Genomic DNA, 18,720 nt, shown 5'->3' on the forward strand with positions numbered 1-18,720 from the left:
ACCGCCTCCCCGGCTACCTGTATCCGTTCCAGTCTATCTTATTTAGATACAACACACATGGGTTTTCTTTACTGTTATCACTACGCTCCATCTTTCCCTGCTGGCGAAAAACAATCTGAGGATGGAGCCGAAGCCCATGCGCAATACGAACCAAAGGAGGAGTCACCAACCTCGTGACTTCCAAAGACTTTCCAAGAGGAAAAACAAACTGCAAACATCCGGGCCCAACACCAGATGGCGAGCTATGCACAGTGTATAGATCTGCAGCTCTACATGCCAAGAACAGATGCATACTGGTAAGTAGCATATTCCTTTTTACCCCTTCGCTATCCAACGCTTTCCCTTCTGTTGCACTCACTGGAGTGGGAATAGTAACGTTTACCCCTACGCTATCCAGCGCTTTCCCTAGTGTTGCACTCTCTTGAGTGGGAATAGTAATTTTGACCCCTACGCTAGCCAGTGCTTTCCCTACTGTAACAATCACTGGAGTGGGAATAGTAATTTTTACCCCTACGCTATCCAGCGCTTTCCCTACTGTTGCACACTCTGGAGTGGGAATAGTAATTTTTACTCCTTCGCTATCCAACGCTTTCCCTTCTGTTGCACTTACTGGAGTGAGAATAGTAACGTTTACCCCTACGCTATCCAGCGCTTTCCCTACTGTTGCACTCTCTTGAGTGGGAATAGTAATTTTGACCCCTACGCTAGCCAGCGCTTTCCCTACTGTTGCAATCACTGGAGTGGGAATAGTAATTTTTACCCCTACGCTATCCAGCGCTTTCCCTACTGTTGCACACTCTGGAGTGGGAATAGTAATTTTTACCCTGACACTATCCAACGCTTTCCCTAATGTTGGAATATGTGGAGTAAGTATATATATATTAATTTATATGTAGATGTTTAATTAATTTTAACATTATGGGGCTGATTCCGATCCTGTATTTTTTTTTTCCGCCCGACTCGTATCGGCAAATTTTTCCATACAAATCGTACAAGTCCCGTCCGACCCGTGAAGTACGATTCGTACAGGAAAAATACAACTTTTCCCGATCCGATTTGGACGGATCGTCCTGATCCTTACAAATCGGATCGAGAAAAGTTGTACCAGACGGACCCGGACACTTTTCCATACAAATTGTAAAAATTCAGTCCAACCGTACTAGTACGATCCGGACCGCCTTTCCGATTTACAATTTGTACGGAAAACGTCCCGTACACGGGGAATGCCATTGCCCGCTACGAAGCGAACTTTGTATGACTCGTATACCGGGAAAAGTTGTTCCCGGGGTGCGAGTCGTACAGGGGTATGAGTCATACAGCCATACACCCCGTGCGTTGTGTATGTACGGTGCGTACCCCAACATCGCGTATGTACGGTGCGTACATACGCTATGTTGGGGTAGGCTATGTTGGGGTACGTGATGTTGGGGTACGCGATGTTGGGGGTACGCACAGTACATTTGCGATGTTGGGGTATGCACCGTACATACACAACGCACGGGGGTGTATGCCTGTACGACTCGTACCCCTGGGGACTCTGCTTTTACAGCGGTTTTTGGCTCCCGTAAGAAAAGAGCCGTACGGAGTGCCGAAGGAACAAATCGTACTTGCTGGGCTGGAAACCGCTGCTTAAATACATACAGACGTCGCGTGCAAGCTGTTCCGTATCAGAATCGTTGGTTTATTTTAGCTGTATGGTCTTTTGTACAATTTGTATGCAAAGAGGCTTTCTGTACGAATCGTACTTCCTAGGTTGTAAGAAAAGTTTACCGGGTACGAGTTGTACGGGAAAAACGCTCCATACAACGATTTGTACAGCCTTTTTCCAGGATTGGAATCGGCCCCTAAATGTATTAGTTATTATTTTTAAATATGTTTTAATATTTATATCTATAATTTTTTTAATTATGTATTATTTACTTATTTTTACATTATTCTTAAAACATTTTACAAAACAATATTTTTAACATCGATATTTTTGACGATATTTTTTCCTCTCATTATTTTTGTACTTACCTTTATGTAGATAGGACTTCAATATTTTTGACTTTGATATATCTGTGTCGATATTTTTGTAGGTCGATTTTCTGTCTGTTGATATTTTGTCAGACATTCGCTTATCTGTGCCTCCAGTGTCCTTGAAGCTGGCATTGCACTTTATTATGGATGACATCACAGTTGTGAATAATAGTGGTGACAGGTGTGGTTTGCATGTGTTTGGTTACTGCAGACCAAGAGCACCTTTCAGTTGGTTTGGGAGCACTGCTCTTTACCCCTCAGGAAGTCATGGGGATATTTCAGTTGGTTTGGGAGCACTGCTCTCTGACCCTCAGGAAGTCATGGGGATATTTCGGACATTCCTGGATCGCTAGACCTCACTTGTCGTCATCGAATACTTGCTTTGGCATAAAAATATCATTTTTTTTTGTTAATCTGTACCAGATGATATGTGTGACTTTAACTGTGCTGAGCCCAGCATTATTTCTCACAATTCTCCACAAAATTGTGACACACGATAGTTGCAGTTAGAGGTTTCTTGGCGCTTGCATCGCAGCGAAATAACATATTCCCACTTGATGATGCGATTCTACTTGGCACTTTAGGTTGGCGACGTGGGCACCTCACGTTCAGCTCACCCTGTTAAATTGCTATTGTATGTTAGAAAGATTTATAGAGCGCTCGTATACCCGGAAGTGTCTTGGTGCTAAAATCTCTCAAACTAGAAGAGACCTTCAGTTATTAAAAAGCCACGTTCTGAGCTCCTTCCTAAAGGAAGTCAGAGAGGGCGAAGGGAGGTTATTTCAGAACTTTGTCGTCCATGTAATGAAACTTCGGCCTCCCCAATTGGTCTCTCTAATTTGGGACCACTCATTTTCTTTGCTCCAGAGGAGCGCAAGAGTCTTCTGGGTTCGTACCCGTCAAAGACCCGCCTCAGAAACTCTGGGCCAGTGTTGTGCAGGGCCTTGTGGGTAATACAGAGGGCTTTGAATTTGATGCGACTTCTGACTGGCAGCCAGTGAAGATTGTAGATTTCTTGGGAGACTGGATGAAATTTGGGAATGCCCAATAGCAGCCTAACTGCAGGGCCTGCAATAATCCGTTTAGATATTGTTCCTGATACTTGTCACTCAAGCAGACAATTACCTTCCTGGCCTCGTCTTCTCTTTGGGTTTCTGTTTGTTTGTCACAGAGAATACACAGTGCTGTACCGTTGAAAGTACCTGATGTGAGCGGTGACTCCAATCCCAGTCGGTTACAGTGGCCTCTGGTAACAGACATTCCTAGAAGCCAAAGTTGGTGTCTTTTCTTTTCACACAACTCAGGCAAGTCAGGAAACTGGTGTTCGAGGCCGTGACGCATCTACGTTTGCTTCTGTCATGCTTTCCATTGCATCTTTTTCTAAGACAATCGAAATGTGGGCAAAGAGTCTGAGGATGAGAAGCTGGCGATACAGTCATTCAAGAAGGAAGGTACGACAGTCACTCAGGGTGGCCTAAAGTTGGACATATGGACAGGAAGAGCCGTTCAATGATGGGACACTTTTTAGAGGCATTACTAACACTGTATTCCTTCAATATTAAGCAAATTCAAACCAGGGAAGATCTCCAGCTGGACTCTTCACTTCAAAGGCCTCAACGAAGCCGGCCACAGGCTCTCCGCAGTGGGAATGCGTTCACAGCTTCGATGCTGGAGGGGACAATGGCTGCGACGAGGAATTTCAAAAGTTCCCTTTAACAGATCTTCCTTGAACTCTTTTCTGAATTACTTACTTGGCGTTCAATTCTACTAGTTTCAAAGATGCAAACCTAAACTGTAAAACTATGTTATTTACCTTTAAGACTATTTTTGCAGCTTTTCACTGTTCGGAGACTAAAATACGCCTCTTGCATCCTCCGTAAGAGGTGACATTGGCTTGTGAGATTGCTATGGTCAAGCTCTGATGTGTGCCTAGGAATCTGACAATTCAACTCCATGATGATGCCAAGAGGCTGTTTTGAAAGGGAAGTTTTGATTATAGCTACAAGGTGGCAATATCATGTAAAGCATTTGACACTATTCAATGTAACAAAGTTTATATATAGCAAATTTGGCCACCTGTTGAATGTGTCAATGTTTAAATTATAGAGAATATGTAAAGGTAGGTTTGAGTGCTTTCCAGTGCAGTCCAGGGGCCTTCGCTATGTATTGTGAACCCAGCTCAGTGATAGACATTTATAAATGTCTCCATTGAAGACAGACCATTCAAACCTCTCTAACATGCAACCCCAGACGCCTCTCCAATTACCAGGATACCAGGATGTTTGAATCAGTTCCCCAGCATTTAAAAAAAACTTTTTATATAGTGCTCCTTTTTTTATTTTTTATTTTGCATTCAGCTTTGTTTGGAAATGTGCATATTTTTGTCTTTCCACTTCATTGTATATTAGTGAGTACTGGAGGCCAGTGCTGCTACACCTAACAAAAATGACGTGCAAAATAGGCCTTTCCTAGCTTTGCTTTATATGAAGGTGCTTCGTGGATCCTCACAATGCCTAGCCTCACTGTCTTGCTACTGTACCTACGAAAGAAAAACAGTTGAAAAATATTAATAAAAATGTAAGGTGTTTTTATAGTGCTTTACAGCAAAGAGACTTATAAGAAAAAAAATTTGACTGCACAGCGATAGCTTGCTTTTTTATGTACTGCTTACTAGGTACTCAAATGTCTTGTTTTGTTATTATCCATTGTAATGGTACACAATTTACTGATCGCGAAAGAACGGGTTCAGTCGAACTTTCTGGCTTTCAATCCTGTGCACTACTGATAGTGCAGAGGTCAGTAGCGAGCGTTCAATTCACTCAGCCATCGCACCACCTGTAATATTGTTAGGGTCACCAAGAACACAGAAATTGAAACGGGAGCAAGTAACTAGATCCAGCAGAAAACCAAGGTGATAAGAAAGAAAGCAACAGTTAGCTGGACTGTAACTAAAAGTCTCTAAGAGCTGAATTGAAGAGTAGTGTGCAGAAGTTCCTTTAAGAGGGTGGGATCACAGGTTTCTCAAAAGGTTTGCTGCAGATGAGACATTTTTATTAGTTGTCTCTAGGAATTTGACTTAAACCAGTGGCCATTTTTTCCCAGTTTTATATAACGTGACCTTGCCTCAAGGGCATTAGAGCCTTTAATATGAGAACCAAAAGTTACTCATGTTTTTTCAGGCAATCGGAGGTTAAGCGATGTGCCCAGAATCACAGGATGATGAGCCGCTTAGTTTAACATAGGTGGTTCTTGTTCACACCATAATGCACAGCTAGATAAAAATGCTGGTTTATGGATTGCTTTACACTACACTTCTGACATTTCTAAGCGCTTTATGTAACAGGCACTGCTATTACCCATTTCAGTGGCACCTTAGCGTGATGCACTTTTTAGAATACTTTTAGTGAATAATTCTGAAAAATCTAATTTACAGAAAAATCAAAGTGGGCCTCAGTTTGGTCTCGGTTTCACTTCACAGAAAATTGTGAATGCTGCTTGTTTTCAGCCAACATGGACCCCCTGGAAACATTGCCGACATTAAGTGAATCTACAACTAGAGAATTGTTTCTTCTGGGTTATCAGCAAATCGTCTCCTTCCTCTGATCTCAATTCTTCCTTTGGCTGTTGGCAGTGGCGCGTTCAGGACATTCTTGTCCACTCAGTATGCGGTGGACTTCATCAGATGTTGGACTGCAGGTCCCCTCTAGTTGATTTCTGGTGCCTGCCCTTACACCCAGAGGTGTATTACTGACATTCAAGACTGTCTGGGCAGAGGTGTCTGCAGTATCTTCTGGAGTGTGATGTCTACTTTTACATGTTTGAGTTCAATGGGGGAGGGGGCACTACAAATTGAATATGAAAGGAGGAGTCAGACCTCCATGATGCTGATCTTACTCCTAAAGAAGGCAACTTGGGTGCACAATGTTTCTTTACCATCTCCAAGTCACAACGCTTGGCCGCGTGCTTTTGCAACATAGGTTTCATGGCCTTTGGATAAGCAGTTTTACCTAAAACCATGCAGACAATGTCTCATATTTTGTTACAATCAGGGACTGTAAGATGCCCTAGTCCTGAGGGAATTGCACTCTGATTTGTGACAACCCCGCTTCATTCCTCCTAAACCCTACCAACATAATTTAATGATAGATGTTTGCAAATTCCATCGCTTTAAATCATGTTAATGCAAAGGTGCAAATGCTCTACCAGTGTTGCATCACTTCGGTCACCACCTATTGGTGGAAGTCCAAGCTGTGCACTAACAGTTATGAATTTGGGAACTATTCTCGCTGCTAAATTGATGCTCAGTTCAGACAGTAACAGCAGCTCTGTCTATCACCAAAAAGTCATTAAATACGTTCTCTCTTGTCTCTCTACCTTTCAGCATGTCATGGCACTAAATGCTTGTATACAGTTTCTTATTGTGTAAAATAAGTATATGTCTGGACTTATAGTTCCATCTTATAAAAGTCAGAACAGAAAAGCCCTTTGTTCTCTTGGGCATATATATCTGTATATACAATACATGGGATTCTGTAATCTCTGTATGGATGAATGGCAGTCACAATTTATTTTCTAATCGGCGACTTGTGATGCACCAAGTCACTGATTATAAAGAAAAGATGACAGAAAGCGACTATTATATGGTTATTATAGTCAAGTTCTGCCGTCACAATGCTTGCTGAAGAGCCAGCAGCCGAGGTGAAAGGCCTGTCAGGTCATGGAGCATAATTAAAGCAGCTGTTTAAAGCAACAAACTGAATGTTGCTTTTCTTTCTTGTGCTCTGTTTTAATATTTTACAATGACTAGCATAGACAATATGTTTATTTTTCTGTTCCAATCTACTGCTGCTTTTTTTTTTTACTAACTTGTATTGAACTGTTCCTAATATCTGTTTGCAACAAATATCTAACAGCTTTTTTATGTGTTTAATTTTGCCCTAGCGTTTTTTTTATTCTTTGTTTGCAAGCATGCTCGCTCTTTCATATGAGAGAGCTACACACCAAAGTTTTAAGTGGTTAGGGGGAAAAGTGATGGTGTGACCATGTATTATATGGGATAAAGTACCCCCTTGTGTACAATGTAAGGATATTGCAAGTCACCTTGGAGTTCCATAACATTATAAAAAAACTCGGCCTTCTGCCTCATGCCTCTATATGGTTATGGAACTCCTGAGTGACTTGCAATATCCTTATAATGTACTGTGGGGAACTTTATCCCTTACATGTAAATAGAAAGGGTTTTTCTTTCCTAATGTTCAGAACGTTGCACTGACTGGCTACACCCAAGGGACTATTATTTAAACCAATGTGTTTGGTCTACAAGTTATTCTGTACTGGAGTCCTCGGCTACCTTGCCTCCAATAGCAGCACAAAAGTTCCAAAAACTGCACAACAGTCCCACAAGCATGCCTGCATCGTATAGATCGGCAACACAAATTCAACCCCTCTTTCCACACCACATCCTCTGTAAAGACCCACATCATCTCCAAACATCATGTTGTACGCTTCCAGGTCCCATTCTGCAGTACGTCCCCCAGTGTGCGCATATTCACACACTTTTGTGCTATTGTTTGTAGTTGGATTTCTATAGCCTTCTCCTTCTCCTGGAATAACTTGGTTATTCAGATGGTGTGTTGTTATTTTTTGGTCCTTGGACACCATTGATAAACAACACTACCCACACAGGATGCTAACCAGTTACTGTTTACTCTAGGACTCTTAGAGAATGCCTTGGAAAACAATCTGCAGAATGTCAATGGTTGATAAAATGTGTCACTAATAGGTGCATATTTTATTAGATTCATATTTTATCAATCATTGAAGGATGAAATGCTCAATTGTCAGTTCAGGTTCCACTCAGCCGTGGCCGGTGCAGGTAAGCGTAGTGGGGCAGGGGAGCGGGGCAGAGCGGGGTGCAGTCATTAGACGACAGAATAGGTTTTATTTATTAATTTTATTCCATCGTCTGTCGACTTCCCCCTCTCCCCGCCCCACTGCCTCATCACGCTTACCTGCACTGCCCACCCCTGGTTCCACTCAAATACAAATTGACATTAATATGTGGAATCGTTTCTATAAGGCGTCTTATGACCCTACTTGCAAATCATTGACAAAATAGAACTCTTAAATCTATTTCCTCCATTGAAGTGTCAGGATTACAAAGTTTGACTTCTCGTTCCTCGGTAATATGTGTGATAAAGACTTGGGGCATTATTTAGAGATTGGAGGGCAGGGTACTATGACACAACATGCGAGATGTCTTGACTGCCATATTTAGGGTTCCACTGACTCTAATTCACTTACCATACGCTGCAGTGGACATCAACCGTGTTTTTGATTGACAGCCCAGTCCACCAAAGTTAAAAACCAAGTCCTTAGTCACCAATATTATTTGAATTCGCTATTCACTGCATGAAATATAGTATTAAACTTAAAGAAAGGGCCATCACATGAATTCACTTTGCTTTTAAAAATTATTTTTTAGGGAGCGAAAGGAGAGCTTGGACCATCAGGATTTCCAGGGCCCAGTGGTCCTCCGGTAAGTATTTGGAAGTTATTTTTTTTTAAGATTGGGTATATCTGACACTTTTTCCTAATTTGATTGTATATTATTGCTTTCAGGGACCTCCATGTACTCTGAGAGGTTTTAAAGGTGAACCGGGTGAGCCAGGCAAGAGGGTAAGTAGTTAATGTTTAAAGCTGTGTACAAATATGCCTTTTTATGATACTTCCAAAAGGATTTTGAAATGAAATGCCTGTGATGAAGATTCTGCAAGTTAGAAATAGATATGCACCATGGTGTAAAAAAGAATCATAATGGTAGTACTGCTTTTTCAATTTTATACTAACTGTAAAAATATAGGTAGTGCTGTAAATTACATAGCACTGTATTATATATAGTCTTGCATTCAGTGAGGAAAACATTAATGAGATTGGTTTCCCTCAAATAGCCACATTGAGGTTTATTTACTGAACTGTAACTATGTAAAACAATATATGCCAAATGAATTGAAAACTTATTGTAGGTTCTCCTTGGACACCAGACTAGTATAATATATTTCAAAGGGAAAAAACCCATTATTAAAAAATGCTGATATTGCCACTCATGCTACACTGATGCAGGCTACTTGCCCATATGCCAGGAGGTGCATTTGAGTCACAGTGTGTTGTGAGTAGCCTGTGTGATTTTGAAAGTGGTGGTTGTTCTCAAAATAACAGACCGGAGTTTCCACATTGTGTGTGACCCCTTCAATCCGACATGACTTTGTAGCCAACAACCTTCTAAATTATGGGATTGGTACTTATCTTCTGCCCAGGAAAAATATGATGCTGTAAGACCCGGTATAGAAATCACTAATGAATAAAAAACAGAGCTGGGCTGAATGAGTCTTATTACAAGGAGTTACTTGGCATATATGCCTACTTTAGTCCAATTGTGAATGCCATTCTGATTCATTCCAGGATTTTATGGTGCTTTGATTTCACTATTAATGGGCCATGGACAGGGTTAAAGGTTTGCCTGGTTAGCTGATTTAGGCTTCTGATAATTGACTATTTGATGAACTGCCAAATCCTTGGTTTGGTGGACCAGATGGTGCACTAGTCTTAAGATTATAACTATCTCTTAGCTTTATATTAGTGGTTAGAGGAGTTTTATTCCTGGAGAGAAAAACAGTGTATTGCCAGTACAAAATACCACTGATAAATTTATAGTTTCCTGCCTTTTTGTTGGTTTTTCAGTCTGATGATGTGGGTTTCAGTGCAGGGACCAATATGTTAGGCAGTAAGGGCCTGATTTAGATTTCGGCGGATGGGTTACTCGTTCACAACAATGATGGATATACCGTTCTCCGATTTATATTTTGGTGGATGGGATATCATTCAGCGTTGTGATGGAGTAACCTGTCCTCTGAGATCTAAATCAAGCCCTAAATCTTAAGATTTAACCCATTAAAATTCCTTTGTGGAATATTCCAATTAGACTGGTGTACTAAGTATTGGGCGCTGTCTATGTATGCTGGGGCGATGATGCCAGAAATGTTTTCGAAATTGTATTCTGAGTAACTGTTCTGCATTTTTGTATTGTGTTTGTGACTTTGTGTTAATTTTGAAAGGGTAAACCTGGCAAAGATGGGGAAGACGGCCCTGCAGGTAATGATGTAAGTATGCTTTCAAGTTATAAAATGAGCATATCGTCAACTAATAATGTGTTATATTGTCATTATCACTCATCACTGTTATTTTTTCTTGAATAAATCATCTGTCCTTCCATCTTTTTTCCTCTTTAGGGTTCACCTGGTGATCCTGGTCGAACTGGAAGTCCTGGTAGAGATGGTGAACCTGTAAGAGACCATTATTTTATTTTGAATGTGATAAATTAATTGCAATATGTTTTGCCATTCTTGTTTAAAGTCGCAATGCCTTCATATTACAATATTATATAGAAATGCACCCTTATGAAGATGAAGGAAGGTGGGTCCCTTCTCCAGGGCCGAGAGACCAGGAAACAGGTTGGGATACAATAGAAATGGACTGAAACTAAAGAACTATTTAAACAGGAACAGAATGAGTCTGGAAAATATTGGTTGTACAAAAGATAATTTAGGGAAAGTTAGCCCTTCGTTGCCTTGAACAGATACATACTGTTGACTATGAGTAGCAAAGCAGAAGTATTGGGCGGAATTGGTCAGATGAGAAAAAGCAGATTTATATAAATCTGGTTGATTAATATTATTATAGATGCATAGGGTCCCCAATTGAATTCATACTTTAACAATGTATACATTTCATGTTGTGGCAACCCATCAACAGCAATTGTCTCTTTAGGGGATAGCAATATATGACCTTAAAATGATTTATTTAACATTTATTTCATCTGAGAAAAAAGTGGGCCTGAATAAGAATGCTAAGTATTTGTGTTTTTTGTCTGAAACTCATGAACTCCATCTTGAGTGGATCTCATAATAGCTTTGTGTCTGACTGGTTATAAAATCTCCAAAAATTAAATGTGTTCTTCCTTCACAAACTTTTACTGTAGATCAGCTGTTGCACATTTTTACAGGATATGCAGAGTAAATCTAGACTTAGGTTTCAGCTGGAGGTAAAACACAATCTAAAAATAATTACATGTAAAACTAATTTGAATCAAGTTCAAGACATAACCAGGCAGAAGTGTTGAAAACAGTGGCCACACAGATTGCTGAAATGAAAAATCAAGTGATGAGTATTTAAAATATAAGACACAGTGATGCAGTTTTAATATGTTGCATGTCGTCATGCCAGAGGACGATCAAAGGTTAAATACGTTCAAGCAGATTGTTATTAACCAATTTCATGATCTATTACTTCTTGCCCAAGAGTTGGCCACTTGATTGGTTTTTTTTGCATCTAGATGACACAAGTTCCCCTAACAGACACTCATGGAAAACGCAAAAACCCAGGAAATAGGATTCATTCATTCATAATCTTTATAAATCATAAAAGTCAGGTAATTAAAAATGTGCATACGATTTTACATTAGCAAACTCATTCTCAATTTAAAACCCCCACCAAAAAGCATACAAGAGAAAAGCAAATAAAGGGAGAGTTCAACAGTTGTAAAAACAGTAAGGCAGGCCTAACTTGAATAAAATTCTGTGGTTTTTAAAACTGGGCGTAAAAACGTATGTCTCATATTATTGTATTTTGGACAAAACAGGACAACATGCAATGTATTATTAATCGAAGCACCATCACAATCAGAAAAGGGACAAGTCTGAATTTGTAAAACACCATGATTAAAAGGGATCAGACGAGGAAATAGATTCAGCCTAAAATAAGTCAGTATGCGGCATTGATGTCGTGATATATTCCAGGTCATATAAGGTTCAATATCACTGACAGTTTTCACTAATATTGCATGGCGCATAGAATGTTTCATTAGCGCTCTGATGTCAACTTGTCCCTAAAAGCGTTTTTGACCCATTTACCAACAGAGCGACTCGTGACAGATGGATTATCGTAGAAATCAGGCCTCCCCAGAGCCCGCAAATTACGCATCACATGCTCCAGCCATGGGATCGAGGAGGATTTTTCTAATTTTAAACAATCCAGCAAGATTAGTCTGTTAAGATTAAGCTCCTCCTTTACCCAAATTATATTCGAAAGCTGTAATGGAGAGAGACGAAGCTGGTCTATGATGAAATCTATGCCTAGTTCTTCATGAACAATTTCATAAGGTAAACTTTGTGGAACACACAAAAGACCCCTTAAAAATTTATTTTCGGCAACTTGAAGTGGAGCAACCCAGCCATATCCCCAAATTCCACTGACATAACTCACTAATGGGATACATTTGGCCCTGTAAATTTCTAGGATCGATTGGATATGGGTAGGCCAAGCCTGCGAGAAAAGTCTCCAATACTGAATATTGCTCTATTAAAGGACAACATAGGATTCATTGTTCTTAGCTATATAATTAGACATTAGCCTTAAAAAAAGATATGACAAGCTACTTCAAAGACTGGATCTGTCCTCTCATGCAGAACAAAGGTGCAGAGAATGCTTCAAATCAATTCAACAAGATGAATGTAGTGATTTAGGTAGCTTGAGGGTTCCAGGCAAAGCAAATAAATCAGCCTACTGCATTCCTGATGAATCCTCGTCATTAGATAATATTGTGCAAGTTTGGGCATAGATGTACATTAGGACTTCAGTGTGTGTTATTCATGGAAGGCCACGTAACTGTGCTGCGTTGATGATGAGTTTCCGTTTTGTTGCAACAAAACATATGCACCAAAAAAGGTTTTGAGTTTCTCGAACACAGTTTTACCTATTCATTGTTAACACTACACTAGTTCAGGAATTGTAGTGAACTTAAGCTAATTGCACTACGTCAAGAATTCTCATTGACCCACAGCATTTAATTCAGACTCGGAACAAAGACTGTTTTCTGTCATGATTTTTACACGGACAATCTAGAAAGTGAACTAAAGCACTGAAATGATGGGCCATTCACAAAAATAATGAGTCGAACATGTTGAGTAAAATATATAGACACCACAGCAGCAGGTAGAATTCAGATTTATAGTGAGGCGGATGGGTTACTCCATCACAAACATGATAAAAATCCTGTACACCTTAACTTAGAGAAAATGTCTAAAGCCTTTTCAAGTACCAAAACAGTTTGAAAGTCAAACACATAAGAGAATAAAGACCCCACTCCAATTCATAACAATAGAGTAAATTCTAATTAACAAAATGACACCAAAATAACAATATCCAGTAACTGGAACCAGATATATACATTTTTAAAGATTCATGAGAAATAGCAGCAAGAAAAATAAAACACCAATCAGAAACCACTGTTTGCTGTTGACCGGGACCTCAGTGCTATTTCAGGCTGACTGTGCTGGAGTACCAAGCAGGTTCATCCTGGTAAAAGATTTCACCTACTGACTGTTTCTCAAAAGGAAGTCAAAATACTCCAGTGGAACCAGACAGAAGGCTGTATCCAAGAAAGTTTTTTTTTTTAAACAAATTTGATTGCATTTTTGTTAAGACATGACAGTAATCACAGCAACAACTGACATAGGATTAACAGTGATTAAGCAAATCATGTTAACTAGAGCTCCTGTCAAGTCATATATGTTACTGGATATGTCATTATACTGCAAACAAAAAAAAGATTAACCCTATAAACCCCACCGTCCTAACGCATTGACCACGATCCAAGGAAGTGTTCTTGAAGCCAGATAACTGTTGGGTGAGGTCCCATTAAAGTAATTAGTTTTGTCAAGAAAGTTCAAATTTTGCACCCAGGGAACATAACTCGTCAGACACATACTTTTCACGCCTCACCCAGTCAAGATTTTTTTGTTTTGACATTGTCTCTTTTTTTGGAGCTCAGAATCCTCCAGGTGAGCTAGGCTGAAGAGTATATCCTTGAACTTGAAGGTCACACCGAAGTTGGACAGCCTTATCGCAAGTGTCCACTGAACAGGTTTATTGTGCAGCAAAAATCTGTAAGCGAAACCCACTAGATGTTCTTACCCAGTGATGTTGCACCTTGACTGTATGGGCATGCATGGTTGGTCCAGATTTCAGAATAAGTCCTTCTGGACACACTAAGGTTCTCAGGGCCTCATGCACAGGCACATAGAGTCCAGCACTCACATCAGTCTTGTCCACCAGAAGGGTCCAGTCTGCTTCTAGTTGCAGCTGGTCACTAGTCACTCAAGGGAAGAGGTCTTTTACAGCAAGTGATGTCCCTGTATCCTTATCGGATGTCGGCCAACTGACCCGTGGAGTACACTTCTTTGTTCTGGGTTCAACAGCTGCTGGTCCAGCCATTCAGGTTACCTCACAAGTCTCAAACAGCACGTGCAGTCGTTTTTCTGTTCTTACACAGCTCAAGATAGTGCTCTGCTGAGCTGTGGATGAGGTGCTAGCTGTGTAGGTTTCATTAGCAAGTGAGGGGGGAGACTCCTGGACACCCACTTACCCATAAGGAAAAGGTACCCATGGACAATCCTACCCACTTTTAAAGCACATCCTGTTTGCTTAACTGCAGCCTATGTCGGAGTGCAGTATTCTAAAGTAAATTCAAGATGGCATGTTGGGGGTAGCTTGTGTTACAGGCTGCGGTGTGTTAAGGATAATGAGCAGTCCCCCCTTCTAAACTACACCAATCTGGTTCTGGGAGCAGGATCCCTCACACTAAACTGGTTCCCAATTTGTTATCATGTGCCTAAAGAACAAAGGCTACCCTGCCTGAGCTGATATGTATCACATTCTCCACACCCAGCCTATCCTGTCACTAGGACTAAACTATTGTCTGCGCTCCAGGAGCTTCAGGTAGGTAGAGATAACTTTTGAAAAGTTACTTTCCCTAAATATTTATAAACAATGTAACCATTGATTTGGATCTTTAATAACTATTGCAAATAGTGGTTGAACAATGTATCTAGCTTGTCCCAAACAGGCAATTGCAGTATTTATAAATTAAATGTGGGCTATAGTTTTCCTCATAGGACTGCTAGAGCCTTTCACGGTGAAAATAGCTTTTGGGGTCTTGTCATTGTAGGGTCATGATAACATTAAATTTCACATGTCTCTTTTTTTTAAAACATGTGCCCTACCTTGTGGGCTACAAGGCCTACATAGGAGTGATTTATTATTATTATTATTTTTTAAAAGGGAAGTTTCCCTTTTCCCCTGTCAAAGTGTTATTTTGAAAGGTCGGGCTACATGTTTAAAAGGCAGTTGTCAGGCTACAATGGTACGTTTTCCTTGTCATATTAGTTGTGACACAATAAGTCCTGCAATCCACAGGTAACTTTCCATGCCAGGGGAGTAGTTTCTACCCCACATACCATGGCCTTACTGTAGAGCTATATCTATAAATCAAGGGTTAGCCAATTTGTACATTCTAGGGGTCAGAGCACATACATTTGATGGGCAGAGTCTAAAAACTAGCAATAAAATTCAGCGAAAAATGAGGGTGACCACAAACATTTCTCACAAATGTCAATACTGATAACTGAAGTAACTGAGGAAATAATATACGTGTATATATTTAACTTTCAAATCCGCATAGTCAATAAGAAGTCCACCACATTTGAATTTTTTTTATCGGATTGCAATTATACGTACAAAGGTGATTTGTAGGTATTGGTTACTTACTTGGACTTAATTGTCTGTACAGTTGTGGAAATTGAATGCTGATATTTCCCTTGCTAAATTTGTAGTCATTATTTTTTTAATTTACAGGGTCAGAAAGGAGATCCCGGATTCCCTGGCCCGCCAGGAGTCGTAAGTGTATCTGTTTGCTTCCTCTTCCTAACTATGCGCTTAACCATATTTCACGTGGTCAAAAGGACAACGTAAAGTTTAGTCTAATCTGATTTGTAGCAAATAATTAAATGTTGTTCAATGTATTTTTACAACTATATTGATTTTTTTTCAACTGGGGGATTTGCAGGTTGACAGGTAAGTAGTGTGGTCTCTAAATGAACAGGCCATGTCGTAAAGCAGTCACTATGCATTATATCATCTCACTATGTTCGAGGCATGTGAGCTGTAGATCACATGCTGTGCATAGATCACCATCTAGTGTTGAGTCCGGATGTTTAAACTTTGTTTTTCTTCAAAGAAGTATTTCCAGTCATGAGATAGGTGACTCCTCCTTTCGGTGATAGTGCGCATGGGCATCTACTCCATCTTCAGATTGTTTTGTTCTGCCATTGGGTTCAGATGTTAGTCGCTGCGCTCCGGTTTGGCGCTGTTACTTCAGTTTCCCTCGGTGCGCAAGACACTCACCCTCGACGATATTGTTTCCGATCGCGTATCCCATTCTTCACGTGTCGTGTTTAATTATATAAACCCTCTTCCGATCGGAGAGGTCTTGGTAGGACATCGGGCCTACCCGCGTCGGTTCGACCCTCAGTCGATGGAACGAACTCCCTTCAAATTCTGCCCTCGCTACCACGCGAAGTACCCGTGCACCGACTCACATAGAGTGTGTAACCTGTGCTTGTCTCCTGAGCACAGAGAACAGGACTGTGGCGTGTGCCAGGCTTTCCGCTCCAAGAAGATGCTTCGCAACCATCGGGCTTGACGTCGCGACATGCAGAGTCAACATACAAGCTCTATTCCGGACCAGAATTGGATGAAGAAGCCAGCGAAGAGGAACAGGAACCGATCTCTGTTTCCGAGTATGGCTTCGACCAGGATGAATATATCCCGCATGGACAGCGTACTGTAAGTACAGAATCTCCCTTGCCCCAACATCCATCTGAACCGAAAAAGAAGGCTCTGGACCAACCCACACCCTTGGGCCCGGTCAGCCCAGAGCCCACGCTTCTGACTCCCCGCCTTCGGGTTCCACACCGAAGCCTGCAAAAAAGCCTTTCTGGCTTTGAAAAGCCCCACTCTAAATCGGGCACGAGTCAAAACCTTCGGGATTGACACAAATGTCCGGCTCCGAACCACATTACTCAGCACGAAACATACTTCGGATCCGAAGACACCAACTCCAAAAACGTCAGCATCGAAACCTTCAGTGCCGAAACAGACTGATGCACCGAAGTCACCAGAAAAGCACAGTTTTAACGATCCGCTTGATAAACCGGACCCGAAACAGACGGTGTTGGTTATTAATCTTCAGACTAGACATATTACCACAAATGTGACTCTAAAAAGAAGGCCTGATGCAGAAGAGGAATATCACATTCCTTTGAAGAAGAGAACTGTTGGAACTAACCCGTCCCCACCTCCTCTTTCTCCTACTCTTCCATCACCCCCTTCTCCTCAGTTTCTACCTGTGCCAACTTCACCTGAACATTCACCACATACACCTGATAATCAGGATGGTGGGGATGGCAGTGGGAATGGGGATGATTATGATATTCAGCCTATAACTACAGACCCATGGGAGGACTACAACACTAACTCGCCCATAGGCAATGATCCTGAGTTATACCTCACCAAGCCCTCTCCACCGGACGACAGTGTAGGCTACATTGAATTGCTAGGTAGTGCGGCTAATTACCATGGATTGCAGCTCCACAAAGAGTCTCTCGAAGAGGATTTTCTCCTTGAAACCCTTAGCAGTACATAAAAATCATCACACACGTTACCCATGTTCAAAGGGATGATTAGGCATGTAGGCAATATCTTTAATGATCCTGTCAGGGCACGTATCTTTACCCCTAGGGTAGATAAAAAATATAAGTCAGCATCATCGGACCCAGTCTACATAAAGGGACAATTACCATTGGACTCATTGGTGGTGGATAGTCCAAAATTCAATTATGCCTTTAGAGATACACCTATTCGCATTCATACATCTAATGTTATCATCTACGCTTGATCGCACCACATTAAGGGAACACACCAACACAAAATACATTCAGTAGGTCACAATTAAAAACAATCATGAATCATAAAAATCCAAATAACCCCATGGAAAAGAATGTAATAAGACACCACAATCTGTCATTAGGCTGTTAATTTTGCAGCAATAGACAGGGTTATTTGGATTTTTATGATTCATGATTGTTTTTAATTGTGACATACTGAATGTATTTTGTGATATTTCATTGTATGTTTTTATTGAACAATTGGTTAAAAAATGTTTTTATTAAATGATCATATAAGTGCCTTGACATCTTAAGTTGGTGTGTTCCCCTAATGTGGTGCGATCAAGCGTAGATGATAACAGTAGATGTATGAATTTGAATAGGTGTATCTCAAAAGGGATAATTGAATTTTGACTATTCAGTCTGTTGGTGCCCTGTCCCTTTCGAGTAGGGGGGCCCCTCTCCTTGTTTATCAAGCTCATTGGTTGTGTACAACGCACGCAAAAGGGCCAACTCCCAAACTACAGGAGATGCTCCACCCCCAAATAAAGCTTCTTGATGCGTCTGGGAAAAGGGTGGCCTCTCAAGCAGCAAACTTCTGGCGCATATCTAACACATAAGCATTGTTAGCTAGATTAGACCATGCGCACTGGGATGAAATGGAACAATTACTCCAATGTCTGCTACAAGAACATAGAGCTAAAGCTCAAGACCTAGTGAGAGAGGGAGAACTTATCTCAAATAATTAAATCCGGTGCTCCCTAGATGCTGCTGACACAGCTGCCAGAGCGGTAAATACCAGTGTCCTGTTATGAAGACACACCTGGCTTCTCATATCTGGCTTCAAATCTGAGGTCCAGAC

General features: G+C 40.8%; 1 protein-coding gene across 1 annotated transcript in view; it reads left to right on the plus strand.

The window, feature by feature from the left end:
* The window catches only part of COL4A5 (collagen type IV alpha 5 chain), a 589,146-nt gene that overhangs the window by 203,306 nt on the left and 367,120 nt on the right, over positions 1 to 18,720 (plus strand). The window contains exons 14-18 of the mRNA XM_085608164.1: positions 8,504 to 8,557; positions 8,641 to 8,697; positions 10,134 to 10,178; positions 10,308 to 10,361; positions 15,769 to 15,810. Coding sequence (XP_085464290.1) covers positions 8,504 to 8,557; positions 8,641 to 8,697; positions 10,134 to 10,178; positions 10,308 to 10,361; positions 15,769 to 15,810 — 252 coding nt within the window. The remainder of the gene's footprint in view (positions 1 to 8,503; positions 8,558 to 8,640; positions 8,698 to 10,133; positions 10,179 to 10,307; positions 10,362 to 15,768; positions 15,811 to 18,720) is intronic.

The sequence above is a fragment of the Triturus cristatus genome, chromosome 5_2 (genome assembly GCF_964204655.1).
Source record: "Triturus cristatus chromosome 5_2, aTriCri1.1, whole genome shotgun sequence".
NCBI classification, from domain to species: Eukaryota; Metazoa; Chordata; class Amphibia; order Caudata; family Salamandridae; genus Triturus; species Triturus cristatus.